The sequence below is a fragment of the Trachinotus anak genome, unplaced genomic scaffold (genome assembly GCF_046630095.1).
Source record: "Trachinotus anak isolate AG129_WGS33_773 ecotype Australia unplaced genomic scaffold, CSIRO_AGI_Tana_v1 ptg000015l, whole genome shotgun sequence".
Taxonomy (NCBI): Eukaryota; Metazoa; Chordata; class Actinopteri; order Carangiformes; family Carangidae; genus Trachinotus; species Trachinotus anak.
Window position 1 is genome coordinate 2838984 of NW_027273866.1, and position 24475 is coordinate 2863458.

At 42.4% G+C, this 24475-nt stretch overlaps 2 protein-coding genes across 5 annotated transcripts in view; one reads left to right on the top strand and one right to left on the bottom strand.

Annotated features, from left to right (window-relative positions):
• The first annotated feature begins 536 nt into the window (after positions 1 to 536).
• On the top strand, positions 537 to 12178 carry tgfb3 (transforming growth factor, beta 3). Its single transcript, XM_071498235.1, has 7 exons — positions 537 to 1315; positions 5879 to 6042; positions 7347 to 7476; positions 7608 to 7715; positions 10099 to 10255; positions 10841 to 10994; positions 11086 to 12178. Exons 1-7 carry the CDS (start codon positions 970 to 972, stop codon positions 11242 to 11244), a joined length of 1218 nt encoding a protein of 405 aa, XP_071354336.1. The 5' UTR covers positions 537 to 969; the 3' UTR covers positions 11245 to 12178.
• Positions 12179 to 12590: 412 nt separating this feature from the next.
• ttll5 (tubulin tyrosine ligase-like family, member 5) overlaps positions 12591 to 24475 on the bottom strand; it is a 49618-nt gene continuing 37733 nt past the window's right edge. For 3 of the 4 annotated variants that reach the window (XM_071498228.1, XM_071498231.1, XM_071498227.1), the window contains 3 exons: positions 20038 to 20246; positions 16729 to 16811; positions 12591 to 13985 (listed from right to left, as the gene is read on the bottom strand). In XM_071498228.1, the coding sequence (XP_071354329.1) occupies positions 13933 to 13985; positions 16729 to 16811; positions 20038 to 20246 (345 nt within the window). In that variant the 3' untranslated portion in view covers positions 12591 to 13932. Of the gene's footprint in view, positions 13986 to 16728; positions 16812 to 20037; positions 20247 to 20277; positions 24445 to 24475 lie in introns of those variants that run through there. The other variant, XM_071498229.1, reaches the window with a different exon arrangement.

Genomic DNA, 24475 nt, shown 5'->3' on the forward strand with positions numbered 1-24475 from the left:
GACCGGCACGGTAGCAGCATCTAGCGGACCACAGCGACTGGTTGAGTCCCCCTGTGGACCCTTTGTTAACTTTGGTTTTCCTCTAAAACTGTATTTTGGATGTTGTCACTACTGTGAAAAGACTCATACATTTTAGGTCTAATAAGTGATCAGACTGAGGGTGTTTAATTGAAGGAAATCCGCGACGCATGACCAGCTGCTTTAATTCAGTCTGATTCATCAACATACAAACCGTGGAGAGGACAGAAAACACAGATGTTCTCTTGACAAATCTGTGCAATCAACGTGTTTTTCCTTTTTTTTTCTCTCTCTCTCTCTCTTGCGAAATCACACATTGCCCAATATTACGCACGTATCTAAAGTTTGATTCAAAAACAGCTTTGACGATATAAAAATGTTAAGCCTCAACCTATTAAACGCATTTCAGAATGGGTCAGATCTCATTGTCCAAGCACAACTTGCTGTGACTTGCTGCACCTCCCTCGGTAAAACGTCACAGCTTGTGACTATAAAGTGTGAGTGAGAGTGGAAAGCGACTGAGTGTGTTTGAGGCTGGACTGCAGGGAGTTTAGCAGGGAGGCGCACTGACTCCAAAAGAACAAGTGGATGGAAAGAGCCCAGTGCAATGGAGAAACTGAACCACGGTGCAGAGACCGGTGCGCTGTAAATTAAGAAGAAGGGAGGAGATGCTTGCATGAGACAAGAGGGAATGAGGAGTAGGATAAAGAGTTTTGATGAGGAGTTGAGATTATTTTCCAAAATGGCACGGATTTGCTCCAATGCAAATGCGCATTTTGCAAAGATGACATAGCGCTTGAGAAAATGGGATTCCTGCAGGAACAGAACTCACTCACGACCTGAATGAAAAGAGAAAAGGGATTCTATTCAAATCGGAATTTAGTTTTGTTTTTATTTTTTTTTCTTCTCTTACTTGACAAGCCTCGGTTGTGAGTGAACGCAGAGTGAAATATGAATCTGGGCAAAGCACTTCTGTTTTTCCTCCTCTCAAACTGTGTGACAATGACTTTGTCGCTATCCACTTGCACCACTGTGGACATTGACCACATAAAGAAAAAGAGAGTGGAGGCGGTCCGGGGACAGATCCTCAGTAAACTTCGGTTGACCAGTCCGCCTCAAACAACAGGTCCAAGTCAAGTACCGTTTCAGGTTCTGGCCCTTTATAACAGCACCAAGGAGCTCATTGAGGAGCTGGGAAGAGACAGGCAGCAGAGTTGTGGACAGGATAACACGGAGACTGAGTACTATGCCAAGGAGATTTACAAGTTCAACATGATCAATGGTCCACCAGAAAACAGTAAGTCAACTCCCTTTACTCATGTTTATTCAAATGTCTTTTTTTTTTTTTTTGCAACATCACATATGCATCCAATAAACTACAACCTTTGATTGTGTAGATGTGAGTGATTATAGGGTGGAGTAATTATTTTTGAACGGCAATATATTTTATTTCGCTTGTGCGCCATGCAGCCAACATTTTGATCCAAATTCTTTGTTGCAAGTTTTGTAAACTCACTTGTGCATATGTACTGAAGCCAATAAAACTGCAAACCCTTATCTGGCCACGATACTAAATTATTATAGGTGAGGTAACAGTGTCGAAAACAGGGATCTCATTTTTCCAGCTGGCGTGAAGTCCACTCGTGTCTGTGCAGCTTTTACGCACAGACGCGCCTGTGAGCAGTGGAGCGGCGCGCAAAGGAGAGGGCAAAGTAAACAATCTAATTGGAATGAGCACCATTCCTCATACATACCTCCCAGCAAAGCCATGGGAACTCCAGCTTAAGTCTGACACATTCCTAAGCGGGGAAAATTCTCAGGCAGTTAAGTCTAGTATTTATTGCCAACTCCAATACCTCATTTCCATTTTCTGGCTGTGAGTTTCCCAATATTTTTCATCCACTGTTACGACTCTCTCACCTCCATTTCCCTACTATTTCTTTCTAGTAGCCAGAAGCTGAGCAGTTCTGTATTATGATCTAATTCCCTTGTTCATCCATATTGGTATTTCCTGTATAAAGTATGGTCCATTGATTGCTCCAGAAATCAGAAACAGAAGCTGAGTGAGCAACAGATTCTTCAGATGGAAGTCGGTTCGTAAGTGGAGTAGTTGGATTTGTGCCTGTTCATGGTCAGAGGTCGGTTAGTGATTGGTGTTACCATTTTGAAATAAACAGGTGTTTATGCTGTGCTGTGACATTGAGCAGAGCCTCTGCCGGTTACAGCCTAAGTCCTGAATCAAATCCATTTCACAGGTCCCACAAAGTGCTTCTGACATTCAAAATACACAGCTCGGGGTTTATCCACTGGTCAGAGGTAGCCAGAGCTCCCAAAACAAACAGAGGTCTAAGGAGTGGGATCAGTGATGGCCAGGTGCCCAGGACACATCATGCTGGTCTCATACAGTAGGCCATACTGTAGGTGATAATACAAGACATGAACTTGACTTAGTCCTGGCAGCACTGACTGCCCTAAACAGCTTATTCAAGGGTGATATTGGTGAAACTAACAAAGGGTGCCAACATACATTAATTAGCACTTTTCTCTCTGTTTCCATGATGTAATTTTAAAGAGAGCAAGGCATGTTGCAATGTGTAGGAACATAATGTCTGTCACCTTGATAATTTTGCAGCGTAGTTCATTTTCATTGCTGCTGGATATAATGAGTTTTACATTCGGTGTTTTTTGGAAGGTGGGAGTGTTTGGAACTATAGTCAAGTTTTGCCTTTTTTTCATGCACAGTTAAAAAGTTAAACAGAAACTTTTCTCTCATACTTGAATGCACCACTTGCACCAGACTACTTTGGTAGACACTACTACTAATGCTAATCAAGGCATTTGCCATTTATGAGATGAAGTGAAGTTGAGACATGGCAGCAAGCTGGAGCTTCCTTCTCTGGTGCATCAGCAGGCCAGTGTGGCTAATTATACCACCATAACCCAAATACAGCTGAAAAAATATATGAGATAAAGACATATTTCAACTGAAGGATGAACTTTGGCACAATGACACAGACGCACAGGTTAAAATTGGAAAGCTCACACCTTGCACACTGAAGCATGCAGGTTCAGTGAAATTATAAGCCAATCAATGACTCAGTGTTGGGTCAGTAAGAAACTGAGGACAGCAGAGTATCTGATATATGGGATAGTAGAAAGATTATGTCATCTGAACAAACAGAGACAGAGGTCTTTGGCCTGCTCCCAACACAACTCCCATGCCTTTACCATTTTTGCTTCCTCATCCTTAATCAACTGGGGAAAAAAGTTGTTTTTCTTCAGAACAGAGCTCCATCACATTATCTCATCTGCTGTAGTGCCTGGCCACAGTCAATGTCCACAGTCTCAGGAAGGAAGTGGAGAAATGAGACGCTTCTCTGATACAAAAGCAGCCTTTTGAATTGTGTCTATTAAAACTTTGATGTTAATTTCCTGGGTAATTGGTGAGTGAAAATAAAACTTTTCCATCAGAACATAATGTAAACAAGTTCAAATCCCAAATGCTGAGATTTAAGTAGATAATAGAGCTCTCAAATAAACAGATTTCCAGAAAAATTTCTGTTGTCCTTCACAAGACCTAGACACTTCAGCAGCTGGCTAGCACCTGCTGCCTTATGCTTCCTATTTCCTTTGTTTACCTCCACAAGCTCTGGAGAGACTGACATCACAGACAGTCCCCTGGGCAAAAGGGCAAAAAGAGGTGATTCCTGGGAGTTTTTATCAGCAAGAGGAAAGGATCCCAGACACAAGAGGCAGAGGCGTGTGTCAGGGTGTGAGGTGTGGTGGATAGCGCCTGGGCGCGGCAGTTTATGTGAAGCTTTACTGCAGAGCTATTCCAACGTCTGTCCCCAGGCGTTCTGTAGTACTTACCTCTACATTCCTAATTTAAGGCCCATCTTCATTCAAATTAATTGAGTGATAATATGAGAATGAGATCAACTGGGTATAATTTTGTTAACCAGGCTTTTATATGTGGCTATAAATAGACTTTTGCAAGTGTGTTAATGATAAAGTCCTACAATAAAACTCCCTTCTCAAATTGCTGTAGAATCTGTTTTAAGAATAGTGTGTAATTTAACTACTATTTTACTACTATCAGTAATCATAAAAGTAGGTCTAATTTGTTTACTTCCATAATGTTTAAACTATACAGGGTATATATATATTTTAATCTAATATTTAACAGAGAAACTCTTTAATTTCATTTCTGAGTGGATTTATCAGGAGAAATCAAACCATGTAGAGGCTTAAAGCACATTGATCTGGGCCTCTTCATGTATAGTAGGTTACAGGTCAAAATTATGTCAGCATCCCGACACTCAGTCTTGAGAGCTATCATCTAAAAATGGTGGGGTCAGAAAATTAGTGAATGTATTTCATTTTAATTATACAAGCAATCCCCTCCACTCACCAACATGGAACAAATTACCTTTCAGACCCTTGGCAAAAATAAGCCATAATGTGAAATCCACCTAAAACCATCGCAATGGGAAAAATGAGGTCATCCAAAAGGAAACCAAAGACTTGATTAGAATTTCAAATCTCCCCTCGAAGTGGGGCTTTCCACCTTCTGTGGGGGAGGTAAGGAGGAGGCAAGGGGGTGGGGGGTGGGGGGTGGGGGGCAGACGGGGCAGTGAGTGAGGGGGAGGAAAAGGCTACTGAGGTTTCCTCCTTATAGATTGTGTGGAAACACTGGACAGATATCTGGCTGGGGATGAATGCTGAAAAGGTCACCTATAAATAGGGAAAGTTGTAAAAAAAACTTTGTGGAAATATCAGATAATGACTGGGAGGACACTGAAATAGGATTATGGGTCAAATGAAGTACAGATACTTGGAGATGTGCAAGTTCCTTTTGCATGACACAGAAAGAGTTTCCATTTTGACCGAAACAGCTCGAGGTGCAAATCAGCTAAAGGTGCAATGCCCCCTTTCAACCACCAGCAAATCTGAGGCTTGGTAATAAAGCTTAAGCTCGGGGTAATAAATTAGCCAAGGCTTGGCTGTAAATGACTGTTTCCACTAGGCTCATAAAAAGTTTGCTATGTGCTTGTTTTGCTCAACACTGCATGTGCTTGGCCTGTTAAAATAATAAACTGTTCAATGGTATTATGGTATAAAAGGGGGAAAGGCTTCATTGCGACAGGAAGCTTTTCAGATAGAATCACAATGTGGCCATTTATTTAGCCGATTCTGTTAAAGGTCAGTGTGCAATCAAATACACGTACCCACACAGCATGTACACAGCAAGTTATTGCTTGCCAAGCATGCACTCAGTGAGGATACTGTCATGATGGAGTCGCCGTCCTCAGTGGTTTCTCAGGTAATGCTCCGCTCCAGCACGTGAGCCTGCATGTTCCCAACGAAACCTCTTGGCTTCTGTCCGAGCCCTCCGAGCACCTGTTGGGCTCCGGAGCTGGTGGGAGGAGGAGCACACTGCCGTCCCTCTGCAGCCAGCTCCACCACCACATGGGACATTTGGTTTTCATTTCATGACTTCAACTTGTTGCTAACCCGGACCGCACAAAGTATAAGCAGATGGTTTGTGGTAATGACTCCCTGGAATGGCCTAGTAATAGTTAAAAAAAATAAAATTATTATTTTTTTTATCTGTGGAAGTGGGAAATCCTTTTCAAAAAACTTATCAATAATCATCAGGTAAACATGTCCACCCCTGTAAGGATGACTGTGGAAAATAGGCTTTGATAACATGTACACAATGAGGTAACAGATGGATAAGAGCTTAAAGGGATTTTGACAGAAGAAACAATGAGGGTTCCAATATGATCTTTTTTTAAAGGAGATATTTAATAACATCTTTAGAGCCACTGTTGAGTCATCATTTCCACTTTACCTGCAGATGACCTCCCCTACTGCCCGAAGGGTATCACCTCCAAGGTATTCCGCTTCAATGTCTCGACCATGGAGAAGAACTCCACCAACTTGTTCCGGGCTGAGTTTCGAGCCCTGCGGATCCCCAACCACGGCGCCAAGAAAAACGAGCAGAGGATTGAGCTCTACCAGGTGTGTGACCTGACCGTTCATTTCCACTGTTAGCAGAGCGCAGGGGGGTAATGTGCTCAATTTCTCTCAGAAGGCCTGTGCAGGTCAGCGAGAAAGATGAAAACATTTATATTAGGGTGTCCAACTCCCTCTCTCCTCTTTTCATCCACTGATCATTATTCCATGTGCTTATAGTCAAATGGATTCTACATTAGGACAAATTTAAGAGGTTACACAGTCGTCTTTAAGAAACCCTAGATTACCATGCGGCAGTTTCTTCTTTCTTAGCTGTCAATCTCAAAGCAGTTGTCCATCCTTGTTAGATCAAGTAAGGCATTATGCTTTCAGCAGGGGGTTTATAGATCTGCACCTGCCTTTGTGTGTTTATCAGCATTTCTTTGTGAAGAGTATTAGGGCTTGCATCTGATAGATGTCAGTGTATGGGGTGGCAAGGATGGATTTTTTCTCTTTTTTTCAGTTTCCTCATTAATCTCCCATGAGAGACTAGGAGTAATGATCAGGTTCCAACATTTCCTGCCAGGGAGACAAGCGTCTCCGGACTGCATACCGCCTCTGAGGCAAGGCTCTGGCCAGCGCTGAATACAGACTGTCAGGCCCTCAGATTGTTTCCAGGGGCCTAAGAGGAGATAGAGGCAGGGTCACCCACTGGGGGAGTAAATGGAGCCGCTCACTCACCCCCACACTTTTCAAGCTGTAGCTGATTGGCAGAGGGCTGACGCTGGCAGTCCTGTGGCCCCTCTTTCCCACAGGAAGGCAGATTAGATGCTGACAATGTTCAGGAACCTGGTTATCCATAGCACTGCTGTGGGGCTAAGTGCTCATACCCACCACCCAAGCACACACATTTCTCACTACAGAAAAACACTTTTGTTCAGAGAAGTGCCGGTGTAGACATGAATGTCTGAAACACACTGCAGATTTTGTTTCCCTCCATCATCAGCTTTGTACATTTGGGATCTCAACATGATGACACAGTTAGGATGTGAATGCCCGCAGAGATACCTGGAAGCCTGCTCTCTGAACTGTGTGACACTGCATCTAGGAGCCCAGCTAAACTCAAAGTCTGAACTGCTGATGTGAAGGACAGCCAGGTTCTCATTGGCAGGAGGGTAACACGCAGGCATTAACTTGCAAAATGGGGATATCAACACAGGGAGTCACTTTTTCCATGAAGAGTAGACGTTTGGCCCAAGGCATCCTGGAGAGTCTGGCTCAGACAGACAGCTCTGGTTCTGTGTGTCAGTGTGTATGTGCGTAAAAAGAGAGTTTATGCAGCTGGGTCACATTTTCATCTTTCCTCGCAGATCCTCCAGAAAGACGACCCCAAAGCCAAACAACGCTACATTGGGGGCAAGAACGTCCTGACCAAGGGAACGCCTGAGTGGGTCTCCTTTGATGTTACAGAGACAGTGAGGGAGTGGCTAATGTACCGGCGTGAGTGGGACACCTTGAATTTTTCTTGTATCACATATCCTGCCAAAGGGGACTAGTTCATTTAAAGTGAAGGGTTTTTCTTCAGGGAAAATGTCAGCTCCTTACATCCTTCTTCTCTTGTTTCCCCTCAGAGACCAACCTTGGCCTGGAGATCAGTGTGCACTGTCCCTGCCATACTTTCAGGCCTAATGGTGACATTATCGAGAATGCCAACGAGGTGCTGGAGGTCAAGTTCAAAGGTGAGGCCGCATTTCAGTGATGTGACAAAGTAAAATGGTTTGGGTTTGTATCAGTAAGTTTTTCCTACAGCCTATTATGAGCTTACTTTAGGCAGTTATTTCAGTTTAACAAGGTATTAATAGTGTGAAGTGTTGAAAACAATATTGCCATGGATTCAAAATTATTTATATAAATCCCTATGAAGAATCTTACAAATGGGAAAAAAAACCAAGACCTCAAGAGTGAGGATAGGTGAGTCAAGATTATTAGTTGTCAAATTCAGAGGAATGTTCCTATTGTGTGTCCCTCAGTCCATTGCATGCCTCTGCACAGTAATAGTATGAAGTTATAGGAACATCTCTACATTTTCAAAAATACACTTATTCGCTTAGTTGCTGGGGGTTCAATGAGAAAACTGATTTGACTCTCATGACTGTACAGTAAATATGAAACTACCCCAAACAGCTGGTTAGCGTAACTTAGCCAAAAGACTGGAAACAGGGGGAAACAGCTAGCCTGGCTTCTTCCAAAAAAATTTACCTCACAGCATCTTTAAAGCTCACAAATGAACAAACTGTATCTTGTTCGATACAAAAACTGAAAAAAAAAAAAAATATATATATATATATATATATATCTATATATAATGTTATATTCAAACAAGGTGTGCCCCACAATTCCTCGGCTGTAGAGATTTTGTTTCTGTTGGACAGAGCTAGGCTAGTATTTCTCCCCGCATCCCCCTGAGTCTTTAAGTTAAGTTAAGCTAAGCTAAGATAACTTTTTACTGGCTATAGCTTTATATTTAGCGTTGAGTTATGAGAGTGGTACCAATCTTCTCATCTAACTCTTAGAAAGAAAACAAATATGCTTATTTCACAAATTACATACTAGTCCTTGAAATATCTTGCACAACTCTCTCTTAAACAAATGTTTTCTGTTCACATCACTTTTTGTAAAATGGGGGGTCAGTAAATCAAATGTCTTCAAGATTGCTTGCTGATGCTGATTAAATGTATACCAATTTAAGACTGCATCTCAGTCTCAGTCTCACCTGTTGTGCATAATTGAGTCCAGACCCTTTCTTCTGTAGGTGTCCAAGATTTTTTTTTACGCCATCCTGTTTGTGATTGGTTGGTCTGTATTTGGTCAGAATTAGTTTCTGCTTTTGATCTCTTATAGTGAAAAGATGTTCTGCCAGTTTGTATTCACGATCAAGAGCCAGATAACAATTCAGTTTGTTTAAAATGTTTGATTTGTCTAATGTTCCAGATAGGCATCTCTTGTTTGTTGAAAAATTTGGTTTATTCTGATTAGCGCCATTAGGCAGTGCTGGTTTTAGGATGATGATTTGCATTAGTGGGTCTCAGTACCAGTTGATATAAGCGGCTCTTTTTGGGTTCAGGTTTTAGTTTTAATGCCTGCTGTAGATGTTTCCAAAATGTTGTGATTGTACTTTGATTATTAGAAGTGGAAGTTGGCATGCAATGTTTGGTCATTAGTTTTTCTTCTGATATTTAATATGACCCCACAAATCTGTCTATAGGAACCTTCATCTGTTGATGCAGTGTTGGCAGAGTGGAGTCCATCTTGTGGATTGGATGAAAGTCCAAATATTTTAGATGAAAATTCGTTCTCTGAATTTTTTTCTTCATTTGAATAACAACTCACGAGGCCTTTAATGTCACTGTATTTACTGCCAGGTTAAAGTTACCTGAGGCGTTGTTTTTGAGGACGAAATCATCGTGCAGGGCGTGTTGATGATTGAGAATCTGATTGCAGTACAATCACAATACTCTCAGTATTATGAGACTGGTCTGAAAAAAAGTTCAATCCAGTCATCGACATGTTCCTCTAACAGTAATACTCTTTGAGGCCTTTTTGTTAAGATAATGGGTTTCCTTTCTGAGAGGAAGAGAGAGACACAGATCATGGGAATACAATTGATCTGGTATCTCACTTAGCACTGGAGCCCCCGGGCCCTTGGTCCTGGGAACACTCGCGACTGGCTTGGCCACAAGGAATGTGCTGCCACGGTGCTCAGACGTTTGGCCCTGAATTAAAGAGGGGCGTACATATCCACCAGCAGCATCTCTCCTGAGATATCCACTGCTTAAGCTATCAGGGGTAGATTGGATGAGCAGACACAGGCCCAGGGGGGAAAATGGAGGAAAGAAGGAAGGACCAGTGTTAAATAAGGAGAAAGAAGAAAAATGAGCCAGAAATGAATGAAACCCGGCCTGGAGATTACAGTATCCTTATGTAAAAGTTACAACTGACAACACTGATCAGAGTTAAGTTGCAGTTCTTGAAGCCCAGGCATCTTTACAACTCAACAAATCTTTTGTATTTTTGCGCAGTTTTTTCTTTGTATCCTCCAGACTGACTGACTTGCCCCTGCAGGTATGGAAGCAGACTATGACGATCTGAGCCGTGTGAAAAAACAAAAGGAGCAGCTCTACCCCCACCTCATCCTCATGATGCTCCCTCCCCACAGGCTGGATGCCCAGTCCTCTTCCCGCAGGCGCAAGCGGGCACTTGACACCAATTACTGCTTCAAGTAAGGCACATTTCTTCATCCTGGAAAATGTTATGCACTGCTGGACTATTTTTATTGTCTTTAACTTTCCAAACTGATTTCTCTGGCTGCACCTGCACTGTCAGTTCTGGAGATTTGACCACCAGGCTACTTGAAAATATTGCAAATAAAAATGGCAGCTATTTTTGTCAGGGGGTTACATTATATTGTCTAGTATACCAGCCAGGACAACATGAAATAGAAATATCAGCTGTCACAAAGATGGCAGGGAAGAAGAGTGTGTGGGCACAGAATACACTGAATAAGCTTGTTAATCACATAGACGAGCACAACACAGGTATTAGCTGATACAAGTTGGGATCTGTCCCAGTACTAGAAAACGTTACCTCCTCTTAACACACCGTCTCCTCAGCTCTGGATTTCCTCCATCAGGCTGACAGACAGCACCAAAGACACCTGGGCTGACTCCAAGAGGGAAAATAAGGGCACACCTAAGAGTGGAATTTCTGAACTTCTTTCTCCTATCTGGCTGTGAGGCCATAGGGAGGAAAATGTATACAACTCATAAAATTGTGTGTGTTCCTCACTGTCCTCTCTTGTCTGCAGCAATTATGAGGAGAACTGCTGCGTGCGACCACTATATATTAATTTCCGGCAGGATTTGGGCTGGAGGTGGATCCATCAGCCTGAAGGGTACTATGCCAACTTCTGCTCTGGGCCCTGTCCTTACCTACGCAGTGCAGACACCACCCACAGCTCGGTGAGACAAAAGTGCCACAACCCATATTAGTCATGAACCTGTTTGGGAGATTTGCTTGCTGACCCTTATCTCTCTCTTCCCCGTCTTAAAGCTGCTGAGCCTCTACAACACCTTGAACCCTGAAGCATCCGCCTCACCCTGCTGTGTTCCTCAGGACCTGGAGCCCCTCACCATCCTCTACTATGTGGGTCGCTCCCCTAAAGTCGAGCAGCTCTCCAACATGGTCGTCAAGTCCTGCAAGTGCAGCTAAATTTCAGAGTTTCAGGGCCTGGTGAGAGACATGGGATGTGATGGCTCCCAGCACTACTCAGGAGCGGGTATGAGGAGTTAGAGGGGGGGCGCGGTACAGTTTGTCCTCCATGAGTCCCTCTTCCCTCTGCTTCAGCCTTGCCCGAGCTCTCTCACGAACAACAAAGATGCAGTCCACCACTCTGCTCACAAACATTGGCAGCATTTACTTTAAAGACTCAAACACCACTTCACTAACAGCGCTCTCAAACCCATCAGACCTCTTGTTGACCTTCAACAATCGCCTTTTTGACATCAGTGTTTCTCATGTTTTTTTTTTTTTTTTTATATTCCAGCATTTTGACCAGCTTGTACCTCAGTGTTACGTGACATTGGTATTCAAAACCCGTTTTCAACGAAAGAGGAACAGAACAATAATTGTCTTGCAATGACCACTGCATTCTCAAGGACATAAAATAATTGCTTTCAAAAAAGAGAAAATGACTGAGAATGCAGAGTGAACTCAGCATGACAGGAGTACGTCAAAGAGGGTAAGATAACAATGATTGTTTGCTGAGAGCAAACACATCCCTCGGCCCTGACTAACAGGACACCTTCATATGTCCAAGCTGGAAACTGACGCTGTGTACACCACAGCTCCCTACACTGTTTATTTAGGATTCAATGCTGTTAAATGAAAATGATCTTAGGAAAAAAAAAAGAAAACATGCTGGAAACCAACCTTTATTTCAAAGTAGTATTTCCATGGATATGTTTACCTCTGTAATGCAACAGGATGGTGATTCCAGGGATTGTTTCGTTTTAAAGTGAAGCCTTTCTGTTGTATGAGACGATGTATGTCACTAAGTGAACACTTAACTAGATCACAAACTGTAAATGTTTTTCTTATTACTCTTGGAAACACTTTTTTTTTAATTAAAAAATGAACAGTTGAATTGTTGAGTTTTTATGTATTTTAGAGCACTTTATTTTAAAGGGTAATAGGGTAGATTTAGCTGACCAAAGTTAATACATCCAGTTCAGTGACTGACAAATTCCATTGTACAGTGTGTGGTTAACCAATACATTTACTGACATGATCAGCATATGTTAATGTTTTCTAGGTGTTCATGTCAATGTTGCTTGCTACAAACCGCCGAAGTGATTCCAAAAATATTGTAGTTCCATGCATGTGTGTTGAAAACAGTCAGGAACAAAAATGTTGTATAGCCACAGTAGATTATACACATTGATTTAGACTCCATTGTTGGATTCTTGTAATACAGCATGCACTGGCTTTTACAGCAGTAAATCCACAACATGAAGTTTAACATCAATCACTACAAAAAAAAATCCAATACCATCAAGTGTAATAAAACCAGTTCTGTTGTTACTGCAGTGAAAACTACAATCTGTGCAAAACCACGCTGATGATAATCATCAGTTGATATGACAAATACATGCATGAAATTCAAGTATTTCTGACAAAGTCATCATAAACAAATGCTAAATCTATTGATATATAACAGAGATGTTTTATTCTATTAACACGCCCTGAGTCAACTCGCTATATGGTCCCAAGAAACTGAATATCCAAAAGGATATTGGTCTGCTGGTGCAGCATTAACCTTCATTGTAGGCAAGGCTGTGCATAACCATAATTCCTCTTCAAGTTATGCTTTGAGCTACAGAAATGGCCAAGAGGACCTGTTCGTGGACAATGTACAGTAAATAAATACTGATGCAATAACAATAATATACTTATGATACCAAAGATATTAAATTTGGTCCATCCAAGGAAAACAACATCAACATCTCCACAGTTTACAAGAACAACCACAAGCTCACTGTATTCTTGAAATAAGACATAACCCCCCCCCAACATTGTTACATCATCCTTGTAAACAGGGAACAAGGCAGCAAGCAATTGTAGTTAAGCTCGAACAATAAGAAATTCCTTTTCAAGCCTACAAATGAAGGATGCTCTACTTTAATGCATCCTTACACAATGGCCATAGAGTCTCATTTGGCAACTGTTTGGCTTTCAACAAGGACTGAAGTGTCTAAAGCCAGAAGCCACACATGAAAGGAGCTTCTCGGCATGCTCACCATTAATGGCAGCAAAATGAGAAGCTGCTCAGGCAATCTCTACTGAACCCCCCCCCCCCCCCCCTCCATCTCAACTGTTTGTAAAACTTTTTAGGGAAGAAAAAAAAAATCTCCTTGAATGGCTAGCGGTGCACATGCCACTGCATGAGCAAAGAATAAAACATTGAATCCTGTTGTTAAAATATCAGTAGTGCTTGAAGAACCATCTGCTGACGGCTATCTGTCAGTGAAATCTTTCTGTGGCATCAATAGCATGGAGAGAATGAAGGCGGGCAACTGTTGGGATATAGACTGAATGTAGCTGAGGGGGATTTAGGGGATTGGGAGGTGGTGGTGGTGGAGGGGGGGGTCAGCTGAAAAGAGCTGCGCAACAAAATCCCAACCTGCGTCAAAGCTGGGCATTCCTGGCCTGGCAGTCTATCCTCTCACATGTCTGTGGCTGTATCACAGAGAAATTAATAGGACCCTGTTCGATGTCTGGCATGCTTTCATCTGTTGCTGTTGTCCTTTCCCAGAATACACCACTGTGAGGATGTAGTTACATGCAGAGACACCTGTCTGGCCAGCAGAGCGGCAGGACGTGCCTCTGGTCACCTTCATGTCATCTGTGACTGGGCTCCTGGCCCTGGAACAGCTTGCGGTACACAGACAGACCTGGTGAGCGACAGGTGAAAGAAAAATTAGAACAAGAGGTAAAAAGGCAGTATACACAGAAATGTTTAAGCCAAACCTGAAGGAGTTTTTCTTCAGCTGAGCCCAATAAAACCCTCCTGGTGACGGTTCTGTTGATCTTTTTAATCATCCATGGTCAAGGTGGTTACCAGCAGATCTGAGCTCAGTCAGCTCGGTGCTGGGCCTTTTGTCTGACTGTCCCTTCACTGTCAGCCTGCTTGCCCCTCATCCTATCGGCTGGCACGCGGCCAGGCATCCAGTAGAAAAGGCATTCCAAGTACAGTCAGAGCTGCCGTGTTTGTGCTCCCAAACAGTATTCCCTTTCATTCCCTCTCTGCGTACTGTGTTTATTTTGGTGCTCTTTTACACCGTGGGGCCTGACTGAGCTGGAAAACGAAAACATCTCCCCAACTTCCAAACCGATGACATGACCGCTGGAAGCAGCGTCCTCTAGCTCAGCGAAAGAAAGATAAAGGGACAATATTCTCTTTACCATACCCCACTCCAAATGTCACTTGGAACGAAAAATGACAGAAGAAATGATGTCACCAATTTGTTCAATGGCAAATGAACCCAAAACAGCTAACAAGTGTAACAGAATAAGTGTGTAATCGGGTATCTGCCATAATTATTCACAGTTTGGATCTTTCTGTGATTGCAACTTACACTTAAACACAAAATAATTCAGAACTATGTATTATGGTTTTTAAAAAAGTAATTCACAAAGAAAAAAGTTTTCTCAGTGACTGCTTTGACTCAAACGTCCAATAACCTTCATAAAACAACTGAAAAATGGATGACTGCCAGTGGCTACCTTACTTCTCAACAAGGCATCATACAGTCTTATTTTGATAGAGGCCTAAGCTATCCGTCCTGACATGATCACACTCCCGTTAAAATGGCACAAGTGCAGCATTCATTTCCTCCTTAAACTGAGTAAAGCAATAAATCTCCTCACAGTCACCGACTGGGAAGCCCAGAGAAAACTTCAAGGCAAGGACTCTAAAACACATGTGGTTGATATAATTTAGGTTTGTATGATCTGATAGGTCCTCATCAAAATCCTCCCCTCACCTCATGTCAAAAATTAACACATAAGAAGCAGGCAAAGAAAGGGGGAGTGGGGTGGGGGTGAGTGAGCAGGAAAAGTTTTCAGAGGATAAATGGGGAGTTGTGTGAGCAAAGAGAGGAAGAGATTAAGAGAGGGCACAAGAGAGAGATAAAGGGAGAGTGTGATTTATGGTTGTTGACAGCTGATCATAGAGAATGCCCTCCATTTGGACTCGCTTTAACTCCCTGTCAGAGTCGATCAGGGGAGCTCAGTCATCTCGCCACAAAGGTACACTGGGCAGCCAGAAAGACCTGACGCACGCCTAAGCTCCCACAAAGGCTGTGCCCTTTCTAATAACACCCCCACCCCCACCCCCTTCCAAAACACCACACAGGGTCTCTGTGTTAGATTCTCAATGGATGGTTAAACCTGCCTTGCTGACTGGCTTTGGTGCTTACTGTTTTTTTTTTTTTTGTTTTTTACTGTTTTTGGTTCAGACATTTTTTTAAAGCCAAGAGTGAGGCATCTCCCCCACCCTTTGTGCCCTGAACGACGGAAAAAATGCATTCATGAAATTCAGAAGCTGCTCCCAACGGATCCTATTACAGTAATTGATGAGTTTGTAAGATGTTTGTTAACTTAAGCCAGCTTTCATAGTTTGGGGGGGGGGAGGGGGAATGAAAAGAAATGTTCTGGTCACAGACAAATGCACAGATTTTTTTGGGGGGTGGGGGTGGGCTGGGTAGTGCACAGCTACTGTATTTTTCCAACAAGCTGATCTCTGGGTCAGCTTGACTGTGACATTCACATGATGTGATGAATAGTATGATTTGCTAATGATAATGTATAGTAGGTCTCTGGAAAATGCCCTTGATCAGACAAACAGATGTGTCCATAAGCGCAAACTGCTTAATATCGTCGTTACTGCAATAAGTTCCACACTTTGCTCAGGATGGAAAGAGCAGTGGAAAGAGGGCTGGGTGACAGGGCACTCGTGAGTGCATGCACCCACAATTGCATACAAAGCCACAACAAACTGAGTAAAGGCTGAGCTACCTTTTCTTTCTCTTGGTGTGATTTCTGGGGCACAACTGGACAGAGCTTTTGGCGGTAATTACTACCGCATAGGAATTGCCAACAGATGGGAATGCCCAAACAGTTCCCATCACTGGATCTCATTATGAAAGAGAGATGTTATCATGGTTATGCCTCTTTATCATTAAGCAGTAATCTAACCTTTAGTCTTATACACATGCAGACTATGTGATCAAACAGCATATTACTGCACTGGAAAGTTTGTTTATGCCCATTCAGTTCTGGTTGCTTCAACTCTACTAACTCTAAAGAGGGTATGGCAAAAGTCATTGTAGCATAACCCATAAAACCTCATTTGTGCTGTTCAAACCAGTTGTCCTTTGTACAGGTATTTACTGTGTGCAAAATACATTTTACACACATCCTGCACACCACTGAGCAAGCAGGAGCTGGGTAAAAATATCCAGTGGTGTTTATCAGTCCTCCATGGGGAATGTCCACTATGCCTGGCTGTAATCACTGACACTGGCATAGAGAGGGCATAATTTCCCCCCTGCCTGTGGACTACAGCCAAGTTACAGGCCAAGTTACAGTACGATAATTTACCAAGCGTGTGTAAAACTGCAGCATCAGACCCACCTGTTTTACCGCAGATGGCTTCGTAGACCGTATGCTGGCCACTGGACATGGCTCCACTGGCTGAGCTCTCTGAGGACGTCTGCCTGTTAATCAAACACGAGATAAGTGTCAGTAAAGATCCTTCCACGAGGGATTATAAAGTGACAAATTGTATTTGAAACACTGTGCTTATCTCCACAGTCCTGGACCAAGCTGTTCAGACACCTCACTGGATTTATCCAAGTGTATTGTTGGACTTGGAGCTAAACGTCTAAACAAATATCTAAAGATAATTGTTTCTGACAACTTGTGATTGTTTGTGCTCATGTGTGTGCATGATGTCTGATGAGTCACTGAGTCGATTTCAAATAGTGTGTGTGAGTATGCAGTCAGAGGAGACTGGTGGGGGCTAAGTGTTTACTGAGAGCCTCTCATGAACTATTGTGACAAGAAGGGGGCAAATTCCTGCTCCTTGTCCTGGGTGATGGGATTTTCACATTGACAAGATTATTGTGGTGATTACTGACTATGTGGAACCGCAGGCAACGGCAACAGACAGAAAAGGCACATCCACAGTCTTTCTTATAGGGTGAATAGTGAATACAGTAGTGCAGTATATACTTGGTATATTTAAATCAAAGAACATATAGAAGTCTGGAGATCATAGACAACAGATTGCATAGCCCTTCACATAATCAGAGAGCAAATACACTGCTTCCACACAGAAAACCATTATAAGAACTGTTGAAGCGTAGAGCGGGAGCAGACACGTCTGTAACCTTATACATTAAATCTGTTAAGCATTTTTTAGGGGGAACAATAAATAAAGCTTAGCTGGCATTAACCTCTCGCCCCATAACAGCAGCTTGCCAAAGGAGCATTAACACGGTAATGAGGGTACACACTGCCTCCTTGTAAGGGGCTGCACAGTTGTTCTTTCATACCATTACACAACCACAAATAGAACTGGCCCACTTTAAGCGTGGCATACCTCGACAGGAAGTAACCCCTTTCAGATTGAGAGGAAAAAAAAAACTTGACCTCTGGGTTCTTCACATCACTTTCTTTGTCAACAGTCTCTCACTCTGTCACTTCAAGTGCCAGAAACACTGTAGGTGAGAACTGAATCTGAACTAGCAGTATATGCAGATGATATATAAGCCCACAGTTGAAAATATCACACTGTTCACAAAGAGCTGAAGTTATTATGTAAACACGGCTTTACTTTTTGTGCATTCAGGTAACTGCTGTGTCTTAATGTTACTCAGTCTGACCAAAGTGGATAAAGTTTAACCATAAACACACTTTTGGCAGCTTCTGTGTGTATACAGTATCCTGTGAAAATAACTACTGTTGTGGCTGATTAATAGGGAGTGAAAGCAGCAGCAAGGCTGACATTAATGGTGCTGCTGTAATTGTCACCCTATTAGTAATGCCACACGACAGCCTGGGTTTCCGTAGTTACAGCTGCGACTAGCCAAACCTTGCAAACAAAATACCAAACAGGCTCATTTATTTGTGTTACAAATTGCTCCTTTCAAAGCCTTCACTGAAGTCATACCACTTTGAGTCCCTGCAGCCCCTCGGGTTGGCAGCTGTGGTATGTTGATAGACCAGAGAGCCCTGCCCTGCTGAGTGTGATACCTACATGAGGCCCATTTGCTTCTAGCAAGTGTAATGCATGTTAGCTGAGCTTAAAGAACAAAGGCACTGTCACTCAAAAACCTTGCCAAGGTCTATTAATCTTAAAATAAAAAAGAATGCTGACTCGTCACTCAGTCCAATCACTGGCTAGAGTCAGCACTTTCAAACAAAGCTGACTGGATAGCACTCTAGTAGAATTTTGTCTTGCAGGCCTGCAGAGGAAATCTTTTGTCCACATCCACAAAAATCTTCACTCTATTTCCTTTGCTAAACAAGACCGAGAACCAAATGTCACTCTGATAAAAGGACTGAACTCACAACTGTCAGATCGTCTGTGGTGTGTTACTCATGGGAGGAACAGGCAACATCAATAGTGGTAAATGCGAATCAACAGTTTTACAGTTCAACAGCTGGTTAGAAGAAGGTGTTTAGAGGGCTGGATAACCTTGAACTGTTTGAATACACCCAGCACAGTGATTCTATTATAACTTGGAGGAGCCTGGGCCTACACTGGGATGCATTTCAGATGTGCCTCAATAACAGAGGTATTGAGTTGCCCCTGAAATGAGCGCTGGAAATAAAGGGAAGCAACTTATTATCCCACCATTTTCTGCAAACAATCATCCCCTTTCTCCTGGACAGAGTTTACTTTTCTGTCATTCTTTCTTTTCCCCTCTCTTTATTCTTTCTTTTCATTGTTTCCATCGGCGCATTTTTGGTCCTGAAGCTTCCGTTTTTCCCACACTCTCCCCTGTCACACTGGTCGACCACAAGAATGCAGGACAGAGGAGAGTGTGAGGGGGCTCTGGAATTCCACATGCAGAGGGTAAACACAGCAACTGCCAGGCAGACACACACATACACAGGAGCAAACACAGCACCTACCCGGCTGCCCTAACCTATTCTACAACCCCTACACTGCACTGCTGCCCTCTTAACTCTTTACTTGCCAGGCACAGTTCATCCAGTCGAGTAAGATGACTGAACGTAACACATCAGCAGAGCAAGGGCTCTGTGCGCTGCAACCTGCTACTCTCAACAACATTAAACCTCAACTGCTTGGAGTGTCAGCAGGCCTACAAAACTGTGATTAATTAATTAAGTGACACAAAGAAAAGCACAGTCGCATAGAGGAAAACTAACTCATTCAACGGGCTTAACTAAAAACACATAAATTGTAACAATCACGCCCTGATCACAAAGGTTTGCTGTTGTTGTGTAATTTGGCCAGATGTTGCAGTAATAAAGTCATAAACTAAGTGAGGGAAATAGCTGGCAGTTCTGCCCAGTTTCACTCTTTTCCTTTTATTTTCCCTTCTGTGCTCTTCAGCTTATCTCCAAACCAAACAGGATTTAAACAGTGCTCGGAGCACGGGCCCTTCCACTGAACCACGTTCTGTTTACGGTTCATGCAGAAATCAGGCCTGTGATGAGGTTGTTTACCGAACAGGCAGATACACCCTGCGGCCAAAAGACTGGGAGCACTCCACTGCACACATATTCGACCTCTCATTAGCATGAGCCGTGTCCTGTTGAACTCACCAATCCCATGAACCCTATCTCACTCCTCAAGCAGGGCCCAATCAACACTACCCCACTGTAATCACTTAGTGTGCTATAAATTACATGGTGACTTTATTAAACTTTGTTAAATTAACATGGATTCCATCACAAGGCTGGTCTTACTTGATGAGGCGTTTTGTTGCTGTTTTCCTGATCTGTCCCTCTCGAGCGCTGCTGGGTGGCTTTGGGGCGAGAACAGGACTAACATAGGTCTGGATGTGGCTGTGGCCATGGCTGTGATTGGGGCGAACAAGAAAGCTGGATGGAGGGCAGCTGGATGAATTTGTGGAAGCCTCGGTGTTTGGAACACTTGTCTGGTCTGGGAACTGAGCCTAAGAGATGAGAGAGACAACTGTTATTTATTGTCTAAAGTATTAAAACAGTGAAACTACTTTTGATACTTTTATGAACTTAGTTTGCAGTAAGAACTTGGATTTGACCGAATAAGACAGTACAGTAACAGTAGTTACTGACAATGAGTACACACTGGTCAACCATTTGTAATGCTATTATCAAACAACTTGGATTTGAGAACATATTTACTGAGGCCATGTGATATTCATTATTATCATAACTGCAAGGCAACACAGAGGCAGAGTTCATTTCCAACTTTACAGAACTATTTTGAAAAAACTCAAAATGGACTATTGGCTGACACTGGCCAGTATACAATACTTTAACTAATATTAACTCAAAGCACATGAAGGATACAGAAGCTTCCCAAAAAAGAGCACATTGCACCAATCACAGTGGTGCTGGAGTGATTATTGACCCCTAAGTATGAGCCTGCGTGGAGGTGCCGGCTCTAAAATACAACTTTTTTTTAACAGCAACTGAAATGCCATATACTTAAAACAGTAAAAACTCTACAAGAGTAAAGGGGTACCATGTACCTTTAGAGCTTAGTCTTTAAAAGCATTTTTATAAAAAGCTTGTTGCTGGCACCAAAATATTTTCAATCTGTTGATATTAAAGGGACCGTGTTAGATCAGCAAGCTGCCATGCGTGGCGTTCCACAAGGATCGGTTCTTAGACCATTACTCATTCTAATAAATAAACCTACTCATAACAAACTTCTTAACATCACCTATAATAGTCTTATAGGTGACAGTCAGGTTTCAGACGTAAGAAAGGCTACTGCAAATCCAAGATACAAGAGATATGAGATATGGTTGTTTTGAATCTAGATGTTCCTGACAACATCAGATTTTCTAAATCATCAAAGCGTTAACTGAAAGCAGGTGTAAAAATTTTAATGGCTTTGGAAATATTCGAGACCAGCAATTTTTAAAATATTTTAATTGTAGTAAATGCAGCATCCTGGACATAGCATGGAACAATTGGAACCAGTTGGTGTAGCACTGTCCAACAGTCTCTCTTGTCATGAACTCTGTCCAGAACCAACTTGGAAATACGTTATTCTGTGTCACATTTATACTTGTTTCAAAATTTTTATTTTTGTCTATTTAAATCACCGTACTCTGTCTGATCTGCATCCTTATGTATTGTGTATATTTTATGTTATATATGTTCTGTTTAAAACAAAATGAAAATCAAACCCAATTCCAAAAGTGGAATAAGGAAATGTGATCACATTTGGAATGGGTTAGTCATGGGAAAGAAATGTGGCCTCATGTCATTAAGGTGAAATATCAAAGTGCTTGACATGAATTAGTGCAGATATTACTGAAATGCCATCCTGTATCAAAACAAGCTCAACATTTTTTTGCAGTTGGCTACAGCAAAAAGCAAATTCTTCACATTATTTATTTGTTTATACAAATCTCTTCAAAGGCTTGGGATGGGGGGGAAATACCATTTTCTTTCTGACATAATATTTTAGAGCCACATTTCACTCTGTCCTTGTAGTGCTCGGGAATGCTTTGCATACATTCCTTCCACATCTCATGTCTATGCTATTTTCTCTGCAGCTTTATACGGCTATCTAACAAGCTAATGGTTTTCCAGCTTCACAATGCAGCCGTTCAAAGGGCCGGCAGTGTGACAAGGAATATCTGATGTAACTGGTGTGTTGATAAATGAGAAGCTGAGTTTCCAGGTTGCAAGGCCTATGGCCGCAATTCAGTTTGAGCGGGGCCAGGAAGGGCACCTTTCTTTGCCTGCCAGGTGGCTCAGGGCCAAGCTTGTGGAGGAGCCGTGCAGTCTGCACCCAGTAACTGGAACGCGGACTGGAGCTCCAGAACAGCCCCGTGTCTCTTTCTCTCACACAGAAGTACATACAAATAGACATATATGTACATGAACCACTTCCGTTTGTGTCTTCAGTCATTCCAAATGCATTAATTCATTTTCCCATGTAGCCAGAAAAGTGAAGAAAATGAGTTCAGGGATATGGAGTGCATTTGTATCATTTGTACCAAAGCCCTTCTCATGCCACTCAGGGTAAAATCAAATCACTGATTAATTATTTGACCAATCAAGATGCATATGCTGCAAAGACAGATTCAGATAATTCTCTGTGAGTCAAAAATAAGGGCTAATTAATACATAAAGTGGTACAACTGTCAAGATAGACAGGCAGAGAGATACATGTGGGTGGAACAAACAGGGAGGGATGGCATAGATTTTTGGGATGGTTGTCTGATTTGATGATGAGACAATCATATCCATATCCGTGCGTACCCGACTGTACACATACAGTCCTTAATGCCACAAACTGTTTCAGATTGTAAGATATTCCAGCTGTCACATGCTTGGAGGATGATGAGACATGTCAGCACCAAGAGGAACTTGGTCAGCTGTGCTCTATCCATCATCCATCATCCATCCATTTTCTACTGCTTATCCAGAGTCGGGTCGTGGTGGAAGCATGTTAAGCAAGGTAGTCTGGACATCCCTCTCCCCAGCAACGCTTTCCAGTTCCATCTGGGGAAACCCAAGGTATTCCCAGGCCAGATGAGATATGTAGTCTCTCCACCGTGTTCTGGGTCTACCCCAGGGCCTCCAGTTGGACCAGCTGGATGTGCCTGGTAAACCTCCAATGGAAGGCACCCAGGAGACATCCTGATCAGATGCCTGAAGCGCCTCAACTGGCTCCTTTCAATGTGGAGGAGCAGTGGCTCTACTCCTTGCTTCCTCTGAATGGCTGACCTTTTTACCATATCTATAAGGGTGAGATAGGGTAAGGAGCTCAGATATCTGGAAGGAGCTGTTCAAACCATGACACAAAACGAGAAGGGGAATGGAACAGAGGAAGGCAATGGATTACTTTTATAAAATGGCTTGCGTAAGGCTACCAGACCAAGCCAAGAGAAATATCACCTCAATTGCATTAATTAAGGGTCAACCAAGAATTTTGAAAAAACAGTGACGTGAGAGCAACTGCATTACTCAGGACTGAGCGGAAAAAAGCGGGTGCATCCAATCATTCCACCCTGTAAGCTGTCCCATGGTACTCTCCTGTCTCCATTTCTCTCCATCCATAGATTGCCTCCACAAAATCCTCTGGAAAATGAATAAATACACTCTTCCTGTTCAGATCCTCTTTCAAAGCAACTTCACAGAAAGACGGAGGGCCTATCTTTTTACTCTAAACATTAAAATTACGCTGTGCGAAATGACCGAGACCTCTCTACCTTTCTAATCTCCTTCTAAAAACAGCCAAATCACATCTGTCACGGCTAGTCAGGCATGGCTAAAGGGTTTTTTGTCGCTACATTACTACTTCTGAGAAAGTCATATCCCAAAATTTTATTTGTGTTGTAATGGGAACACAAATGGAGCTCAAATCTGATATAAATTGTAATGGTAAAACTCATGATGGACTCTTTACTGGGGCCTCACTAATGCCCAAATGGGCAGCATTCCTTCATTACTCACCTTCCATCATAAGCCTATCCGAGTCACTCAGCCAAACACTGTAATCTTGGGGTGAGAAGTCATGTTTGGCTCTCCAGGAATGAGCTTCTGTTGAGAAGGATGTTCCCACCAAATACCATTTTGTTAAGTGGTTTGGAAAGAGACTCCCAGAATTGCTTTGTAAATGCTAACATGAAAGCTTTCCCTTTTATGTGGGAGTATTTTGCACTATTTTGGACAGAACTGTGCTTAGGTAAGGGGATATTTTGTACAGACACAAATATGAGGGCTTTCTTGAGTTATAACTCAATAGTTTTTGTACACGTTGCTCAGTTTTCATGTGGTGCTGATTTTAAAGCAAGACAAAAACAAAAGAAACTGAACAACATATTTTCATTTTACTGTCTTACTTAATCCTAATCTAACAAAACAAAAAAATTCTGAACTTTTTATAGGAATGAACTATGAGGAATGTAAATAGTTTCAACAACAAATGTCAGTGACCTGGTCTTGTCACAGCTTCTAAATGTTCTGGGCAATGGCAAGCAGGGAAACCCTTTTTCCACCAAGGACCTGGGTTCAAGTACCTGTGACTACCAGTAACATGGACTCAAAAGACAGTAACTACCCATCTATACTGTAGCTGAAACGAAAAGTTGACTTCTACCAGTTCTTTTTACTTTGTAGACAGGAGAGTTGTGAGGACACTCCCTAAAAAAATGATAAATGTAATCATTAAATT

What these genes read in the sequence shown, in the direction of transcription:
- tgfb3 (XM_071498235.1), top strand. Translation starts at nt 970, where the DNA reads ATGAATCTGGGCAAAGCACTTCTGTTTTTCCTCCTCTCAAACTGTGTG. An exon ending in CAATGGTCCACCAGAAAACA is followed by an intron (nt 1,316 to 5,878) that starts GTAAGTCAACTC and finishes CTTTACCTGCAG; the next exon opens with ATGACCTCCCCTACTGCCCG. An exon ending in GGAGTGGCTAATGTACCGGC is followed by an intron (nt 7,477 to 7,607) that starts GTGAGTGGGACA and finishes GTTTCCCCTCAG; the next exon opens with AGACCAACCTTGGCCTGGAG.